Below are 9647 nucleotides of genomic sequence, written 5' to 3'. Positions count from 1 at the left end.
TTTAAATTTTTTTAATGAACATTTAATGACAATAATAAGGCTGGTTGTATAAAAAAGTAGCACATTGTCATATTTAGATGCATTCAGTTATAAGAGACAATGCTAATATTTAAATTAGTGTCATGCATTTGTGATGTGGGTGTGAAGAAAGGAAAAAAATATTTACACAAGAATCTGTAATGAGCTCTGAGCCGCTGGCTATGCCTGGATAATGTTTAATGCCCTTCATAATTAACATAGCAAAAACAAGCCATAAATTAAACACACTATTTAAATTATAGAATGTATTTCACTTTCTGAAGAATTTAAATGTTCAGTTGAAAGTCCTTTAAGGTATATTGTGGTGAGACATTTTCCCCAGACAAGTCCATATGTCACATAAGTTTATGCACGCAATGAAATACCATTGTTTCTAAGCTTACCTTACTTGTTTATTATGTAACTTTGAAACTGTACCTTGCCAAGCTTCAAGATTGACATGGTTTAATCTAGTTAAACTGTAGTTAATATCTTTTCAAAGTACAAGGGTAATGATATAAATGTATTAAACTTGAATTAGAAATTGCCTAATTATTTAATTTCAAAAGCAGACATGCAATGCTGCACAGGGAGTCTGTTAAACTTTTTTCTGGACTGCTTTATTGAGCACCAGGTGACTCAGCTCTAAAGCTGCATGCACAAAACAATGTGACGCATAAACCAACAATGTCTCATTTTGTCACATAACACTACTTGTAGGGGGTGTAACAAACTAAGCTATTGTTACACTATAGTTTGACTAGTTACTTCCAACACTGCAACACTACAAAAAAAAATTGTAAATATCAAAACATTTTTAAATCAAGATAAATTTACTTGAGAAGCAAAATCTAAATCTAAAAAAGTGAATTTATGCTTAGTGCCCCTGGTCAAAAAAAAAACCCAGCATATGCAGGTTAGGTAGTTTCGATGCTGGTTTAAGCTGGTCCTTAGCCGGTTTATGCTGGTCCTTAGCTGGTCATGTCAAACCAGCAAAAGGACCAGCTTAAAGCAGCATCAAAACCTATACTGTAAAAAAAAAAAAAAAAGCCGTAAAATTTACGGTAAATAAACAACCAGCTGTGGTTGCCAGAATTTTACAGGTAAATACTTTAATTTCATTAACTGATATAATGGTAAAGTACCAACCTTTTAAAGTACTGAAATCTGTTTTGTACCTTTGTAATACACTGATAACCACCAAAAGCAGGCGGTGAATCAAAGCTCATCACAAGGAGGTTTTAATACTAACATATATAGAAGGTGCACAGTGTCATTCACACAAACACTAAACACCATCATGGTAACACACATAAAACTGAAATAATGCAAAAAAAACATTAATTTAACAACATTAGATGTAACACACAACCCTAATGTACAAAACTGGCAAGAAAAATCTAAGAAGAAAAAGTTATTTCATCAAAAAAACATCAAATAAAAAAATGAAACACAGGGAATTCTGGGAATGTCAATTTACGGTTATTCACTGTAAATTTTACGTTCTTTTTCACTTCCAAAAACGGTATACTACAGTAAAACTACATGCAATGTCCAACACAGTTTTTCACCGTATATAGAAGGGGAACTTACCGTTAACCATTTCACAGGTTTTTACCGTAGTTTTTTTTACCATTAAATTTACGGTCATTTTTTACAGTGTACCTAACCAGCATATGCTGTTTTTTCCAACAGGGAATGCCAGTGGGGTTTTAAAAAAACGACTTGTTTTCTCTTTCAATTAGGTTTACGTTTCTGACCCCATTGGCACTTAATTTTGATCACTTTTTCGATATTGTAATGTCTTTAATATGTTGTGTCTCAGGTAAATGTATCTTGATTTTAAGAATGTTTAGATATTGTACTGGAAAACCAGTGTGAAGAGAAAATAATTTGTTTGCAATGAGGTTAACTTTGCACTGAAATTAAATATCTGACACATTCCATACATTCCAGACTTTTGATACATTCTAACGACAGCGTTCTTGATCTGTTTAAACAAATACCTACAAGCAGGATCACAGAGGCGCCCAGAGCCATTGCCAGGCAAACGTCTGCGTGCCGTGTGAAACCAGTGAGTCACAGAGCGTGATAGTGGTTTGTCACATGCTCTTCTTCACACACCCGGCTGTCAGGTACCGAATAATGTATCGCCTCTTACAGGAATCCCTCATTTGGAGAACAGAGAGGCCGACTCATTCGCACACGCACGCGCATACCGGGATAGATGCACTGGTGCCAGGCATATGTTGCGTCTTTATGAGTAAGAAACTGAAAGAAGAGACGCACACCTCTGCGTTATGAGCAGCTCTCCTCACATCACCTCGGGGTCAGCGGAGACAGGCTGCAGCACGCCGATTGACTAAGAAGGATGGAGAGGTAGAAAGAGAGCAGCGCGCATATGTGGAGAGGGAGACGCTCGGCATTCACGCCCCCCTCCGAAGCCTCATGAGTCACAAGGGGTGAGCAGCAGCAGCAGCAGCATCACACCCACCCCTTCCCTCTCCAGTGCCAGGAAGAGCCGGCGAACCACGCGTCTCCAGAAGAAGGAAAACAGAGGAAGGCAGCGGAGGAAAAAAGTTGGCCCACACGGCTCCAGTGATGTCACAAACATGTGACCGTGCTTCTCCAGTGACAGTGTTCTGAGGGAAAGAAAAAAGATTTTTTAAAGGCTCGTGCCTCTTTGGGTTTGTGTGAAGGCTCCGCTCACCTCCCGAGCAACCACAGAACCGCAGAAAAGTTCGGCTCGGGATTTTTGTACGGCGGCACGTAAATGGTTAACTGTCACCGGTCAGCTTCAGGTTTGAGGACCGCACCAACCAGTAAGTACGCTTCAACCGCACTATCCTCTGCTGCGAGCTTGGCTCCGTCCTGTCCAATAAGGCGACAGATTTTTGCATTTTTTCCTAAACCAGAACTGGTCATTACTTGTGGTCATGAAAATACTTGATACAAAAACGCATTTCTTGTGGATGTTTTTTCCTTTTTTGCATCTTCTCCTGGCACCCCGCGCACGCCTCTTAGGTTGAGGCGTCAAGGGTCACCGAAAACCGCAGAGAAGCGAAATTTGGGCGACCATGGCATCCAACAGCCTCTTTAGCTCTGTGACCCCATGTCAGCAGAACTTCTTCTGGGGTAAGTGCCCGAGGTTTTCACCCTCTTTTTGACCTTGCCGTAGAGTGTATAATAAGGATGTGCGTTTTGAGAGGCAACAATCATGTGTTGATGTTTACAAACATTCGCCTAGGCCAAGCCTGGCTGCGTGTGGGAGCCGATGTAGGAAAGATCGGCCGCTGGAGTGTCATTTTCAGTGTAATGCATGCTTTTTGGGATGTGCGTCAAAAAGCAAGGGTGTGAAATCTAATATAAAAGCAAATAAGTGAATGTTTGACATTGACTGTTAGGTTAGTGGGTGTGTACAAGCTGAAAGCCCAGAAGGGTTACGGTTGAGAAAGCCAACTTAAAGTCTTCAAAAGTTGAGAAATGTCTTTAATTAAAAATATAGTGTGCACATCTTTACTATGCATCTTTCTCAGACTGCATTTTACTATATATATAAAACTTTATTACTGTGCCACTAAGGGCTCCAGATTTTTATGTATTTATCTGATTGTTTTAATAATGTATTATGTTCATGCAAAAACATTCTACTGTATTTGAGAATGTCTGGAATTGTATAAAACTAACTAACTAACAGACAAGCATAAATTCGTATTGTACATAAAGAAATATGACTTTCTCATGTCACGGAGCAAAAGTAAGAGAGCCCATTCATTCTGATCTATGGCTTTTGCCGAATCCTCCAAGAGAAATGTTGTAAAGCCGTTTTCAAGTCTGAAAGTCTGCTTTCCAAACACAGCTGTGCGAGGCCTGTTCCCGCAGCACGCGTGCTGTTCTCGGTCAGTAAGCGGACCTGAGAGCCACTTGCAGCAATCAGTGCCTTCTATTAGCATGTTAACCTCTGACCCTCAGCGTGCTCCCAGGGGTGAGACTAGACCAGGATGAGAACGGGACGGGGGAAAGCTTAGCGCCTGCTGTAGGGCAGCATGTCTTGATTGTGGTTAGTGCAGATATGCAGAGTAAAAGCCCACCTGAGACCTTCACTTTGTTCAGTTTCTATGTGGTTTTGTTATGGGAGGTACAGTATATGCTTGGGTTAAATTCTCTGTGATTTGCAATATTTTTTTTTGCCCGGAGAGCATAAGGTTTTAGATTTGGCGGATAACTGCATTCTGATTCCAGATCTGTTTAAATCTCATGATCTGTTTGGGATGTAAGAGACAACCAGTCTTGTCTGATAGCTCAAAAAATTGGTTTCAACTTGATAACATGCTTCGTATGTCCTTCTTGAAAGAAATAACTTCTGTGTGTGTTCTTAACAACCCCAGATATAAAACATGAGTAAATGTGAGAAAGTTGTTTTCTGCAATAGGTTTCTAGTAAGGCCATTTCTCCTTCTCATTTTTAAGTTTTGTTGACTTTTTTTTATGTTATCTGCTTGACAGATTTTGATTAGGTCAGACTCAGAGGAGCATATAAATGTGTTTTAAACACATTTTGATCAGTTTGAATTCATTCAACATTTGCAAATGTGTTTAATAAATACAATCATTTAAAAAATGATTTTTTTTTAGACTTTCATATTAGTGTGAGCTAATAGATGTAGATAGAAGTAGGCAGCAGAAAAGAAACCAGACCCAAACAGACACATTATATTTCATTCAGGCTCCACTATTGAGAGATTTGGATTTAATTAAGTAGAAAACATTCTCTGTAACGCTGCCTAATGGCAGATGGGTGTGGAGTAATTGTCTACATGTGTGGCATGAGACAGACTCGCTAGGTTTCTCCAGGGCATATTTTGTTGCTCATTATCAAAACCGAGCTATACAGTATTGACAATTATCCCATGGTAGCAATTATCATTTAGCGAAAATGTAAGGGAGGCATTAAACAAAAAAAATGAAGACTGATGAAAGAAAAGAAGACGGTTTAGTGACTCAAAGTCCATAAACATTCCAGAGAATCCAGGAATCCCAAATAATCCGAGAGCAAAGGCAGCTTCTGTTGCATGCATCGCCTGCTCAGATCCCACCGCCCGCTGTCATTCCTGAGACATCTTAAAAGCAAACCAGACTTTACTTTTTCCAAAGCAGTGCCAGAGCAGGGAAGCCCTCTCATCAATAGGTAATTGAAGCGAGGGGGAAAATCTCTGACCCTGAGCTGCTGCAGCTTCTGTGAAGGAGAGGACCATCTAAAAATATCATCAAAGCCATATTCATTTGGTGCTATTTAATTGTAGCTGGCGAGCAAACATGTAATTTTCGGCTGCAATTTTTAGATATTGAATGGTCCTTGGGGTGTATTCATTCGCTAATAGTCAGGTAGAGCTTTGTGTCTAAATTACGTCTTTTATAAAAGGACTTTGAGGTTATAATCTCCTCAATCACTGCTGCCTAATTTTGTAACTAAAATAACATAAATTAAAAATCAGTAACAAATATTAAAATTATGAAACTGTATCTATCTATCTATCTATCTATCTATCTATCTATCTATCTATCTATCTATCTATCTATCTATCTATCTATCTATCTATCTATCTATCTATCTATCTATCTATCTGTCTGTCTGTCTGTCTGTCTGTCTGTCTGTCTGTCTGTCTGTCTGTCTGTCTGTCTGTCTGTCTGTCTGTCTATCTATCTCACATTTATCTCACTAAATATCAACTGCTGATTATATATACAAAATGCTTCACAAGCACAGCAAGATATATCACAAAAAATGTAGGGTCACTGTCCATGATCCTTTTATTTTTTTATTTTTGTTTGTACAGTTTGAATTGAACCGTGAAAGATAGAAAAGTCACATGACAGGATTCAGCGCCTCAACATCACTGCGATTGGCTGATTACCGTGTCAATCTTATAATGGCAATGTTCTTTTAATCATGATTGACTGTTAATCATGATTATATTGTTAGAGTATGGCATATTCATGTTCTTTAAGACTAAAAAGTGTTTAAAGACATTTAAACTTGAGAACAGAATTTTTATTGTTATTTGGTTTTATTAAAAATATGATAGTTCACCCCAAAATGCTTTATTATTAACTTAGTGTCATTCCAAACCTTTATGACTTTCTTGAACATAAAGAAAGATTTGAAAGATATCAATGGGGTCCAAAATGTTTTATTTTGTGTTTAAGAAAGTCTACTAAAAATATTATATTATTGGCTCCTTGTTAAAAGTGTAGGGTAAATGGTGTCTATGAAGACCTCCAATATGACCTTGGACCACAAAACCAGTCATAAGGATCAATTTTTTTCAACTTTCCATTGATGTATGGTTTGTTAAGATGACAATATTTGGCCGAGATACAACTATTTGAAAATCTGGAATCAAAATACTAACAAAATCGCCTACAGTTGTCTACATAAAGTTCTTAGCAACGCATATTACCGATAAAAAAAGAAAGAAAAAGTTTTGATATATTTACAGTAGGAAATGTACAAAATATCTTCATGGAGCATGATCTTTACTTAATATCCTAATGATTTTTGGCATAAAAGAAAAAACGATAATTTTGACCCATAGCTATTGCTATAAATATACTCGTGCTACTTAAGACTGGTTTTGTGGTCTAGGGTCACAAATACAAATGTAACATTAATTTAATTTCAGAAGTCCATCTACAATATGGTTTGAAATGATGTAACGCGTTATACAAATACGTTTGACTTGACAATTTCACTGAAATGAGTCTAAGTTAAAATTATACATCCCAAAAGGAAGAATTAATAATAAATTAGACATATAAATAATAAATAACAGCTGTTAAATTTTGATTAACATGGGTGGGATGTATTATAGTGTCCGACACCGGCCTTTGATCTTCCAGATGAAGCTGGTAGGAACTGATGAATGAGAAAAGGAAGAGGTAATTTGATTAATGCACTTAGTCATACAGCTGAAGAGCATGAAACCGATCTCTTTTGTCATGGCCTCAGCATATGCACAGACCGAACGCCGGAAATGACAAAGCCTGGACGTATAGCGCCACGATGCAACAGGTACCATCTCTTAATTTGGTTCAATTACCATCCCACACACCCCCTTTAGGGCAGAGGTGTTAAATGGATCAGTTGCACACCTGAAGAGTAGTTTGTTGGCACTGGGACGCCAGTTCTGGCTGAGGACACCCACACAAGCCTAATGCTGTAATCTGAGCAGCCCAGTGACACGAACAGGAAGAAGTAAAAAAGGCAGGGATCACCTTGCATCTCGCACAGGAGACAAACGGCCAGATCAGACACCACCCATCTGCTTCGGTGGAGGCCTTTGTCGTCTTCATCACGTTTCCTCCCACACGTTTAAACGCGATAGCTCAATCACTCTCGGCACAAAAGGCCCCTATATGTTGTAAAAAAACCCTCGAATCACTGACATGCCACCTGCGCTGCGTCCCGCACCGGACACAAAAGTTTCTGGGAGGCGTTCCCGCCTACAGCGGCCCACACACACTTTCACAAAGGCCGAAATGAAATATGCACGCGGCACAAAGCCTAGAGAAAGAAGGAGAGCGCGCACCTTGGCACGGCGTTCGGTAATTGCCTTTGATGTCACGCTAACATTGTCCTGGGAAATCCATGCATGGGGCTGGGATCTTCTTTTCAGCTCTCAATTCATTTTTAGTCAACACGTATTCAGACGGGATATATAGAGAAAGCCCTTTAAAGTCTTCAAAACAGCACTTTGAACTTTAGTCAAACAGGACAGGTCTTTTACACTTCATGTCCTCCTGAGTTTTATTTTAGATGCTCTTTAATGTTCTTTGAATAGTGCAAATGCTAGGCACTTCAAAGCGGCAACATATAATTACAGCACATTAGTTGATTTGTTGGTGGCGTGCTTGTCTCTGTGTTGTTTTGATGTGTATGTGGGAAATGGAATGTCTGTTCTCTTAGGCGAGAAAATAGGCAAAAACAGTGATTTAACGAGAAACTTCCCAGAGAATTTAAAGCATATTGTGATTTTATTTTTTTAAACATCGGCTCTCTTCCAAAAGCTGGTGAGCTTAGGAGGGCATCCTAAGCATCAAACTTCAGAAGTGGCTTGTTTGTAATGTTCTGCGTAGAAAGAAACTCATGGGATGCTGTTCAAAAGTTTGGAGTTGGTTAAATTTTATTGTTTTTTTAAAAGAAGTCTCTTGTGTTCACCAAAACTGCTTTTATTTGATTTGAAATACAGTAAAAACAGTAATATTGGGAAATATTTTTACCATTTAAATTAATTGTTTTCTATTTAAATATCTTTTAAAACGTAATATATTCTTGTCATGCAAAGCTGATTTTTTAGCATCTTTACTTCTGTCTTCAGTGTCACATGATCCTTCAGAAATCACTCTGATATGCTGACTTGCTTCTCAAGAAACATTTTTCTCAATATCAGTGTTGAAAACAGTTGAAAATTATTTTATGGGATTGGTCTCACTCTTCGCCAAATATAGTAACTTCTTATTTGTGATCAGAACAGCGTGCTGCTCATGTGCATCTTATCTAGTTGTTTTTTTGGTAAATGTTTTTATAGTAGTTTGTCTTAAAGAGTTTTTTTTTTTAATTCCCCCCACACTCTTAATGGAACCTTTTAACGGTTCTTTTAAGAACTGTTCACTGAAAGGTTCTTTGGGGAACCAAAAATGGTTCTTCTATGGCATCTATGCATTTGGAGCCTTTATTTTTAAGAGTGCATGTCTTGGAGTTTTTATCCAAGATTTTTTAATGCAGTATCCTGAAATTTGCATAAAAATATGTGGATAGAAACCCAGCTATTGTTTTAAACTCTCTGTGAGAAAATGCACTTCAAAGAAAGAATGACAGCAGTATTTTCAGGCTTTCTGTTTTTCTTAATGTCTTTTTTTTTCTTTAGAAGAAAGGCAATATTGTCTGGGAGGATTATACTTGACATACATAAATGTGCTTTCTTTAGTCATATTTTGGTTTCTCGTTTGTAATGTTCCAAAGTTCGAATTAATCACAACTTAAAAAGCAATAAACTGTGGGAACATTGTATTTAAAGTGGTAATTGTTGTTAGTACAACATAAAAAAATAATAATATAAATTAAGACTGTGAAGACGTGAAGATCTCACTTTATACATTTGATCTTACTCTTTTTTTCCACTGTCATCAAATTGCTTTTGCAATTTCACAAGTTTCTTTTAAATGAGTTGAGAAACATGCGGCCGGAAGACGCTGCATGGAAACAAAGCAGACTGTTCTCATCTCAATTCAAATAGTCCTTAAAACAATCCCACATATATGTGAACACGCTCTAGCCACATGTTCATACCAGCCTACACTTGACCACCGGTATACACACTCAGCCCACGCGCTGCCCATGACCTTCCCCTTTCAGGGACAGTGGAATTTATCTCTCTGGTAAACAGCAACCAAATGGCCACTGGGACAGTCCTCAGGGCTTTAGAATTATAGTACGGTTAACCCAAGTCTAACAGAGCCAGCTCTTTACTGCTCTTTGCCTTCAGCACGACCCTGTGGTCATGTGTCATCATGCTAACTGCATGCATTTCTTTTCGTATTTGCGTCACCATGCAGCGCAAACTTCTCCGA

General features: G+C 38.2%; 1 protein-coding gene across 1 annotated transcript in view; it reads left to right on the top strand.

Moving 5' to 3' along the window:
* Nucleotides 1-3025: 3025 nt before the first annotated feature.
* runx2b (RUNX family transcription factor 2b) overlaps nucleotides 3026-9647 on the top strand; it is a 54579-nt gene continuing 47957 nt past the window's right edge. The window contains exon 1 of the mRNA XM_073852936.1: nucleotides 3026-3153. Coding sequence (XP_073709037.1) covers nucleotides 3096-3153 — 58 coding nt within the window. The 5' untranslated portion in view covers nucleotides 3026-3095. The remainder of the gene's footprint in view (nucleotides 3154-9647) is intronic.

Source organism: Garra rufa, chromosome 13 (genome assembly GCF_049309525.1).
Source record: "Garra rufa chromosome 13, GarRuf1.0, whole genome shotgun sequence".
Lineage (NCBI taxonomy): Eukaryota > Metazoa > Chordata > Actinopteri > Cypriniformes > Cyprinidae > Garra > Garra rufa.
This window is presented reverse-complemented; position numbering and strand designations above follow the sequence as displayed.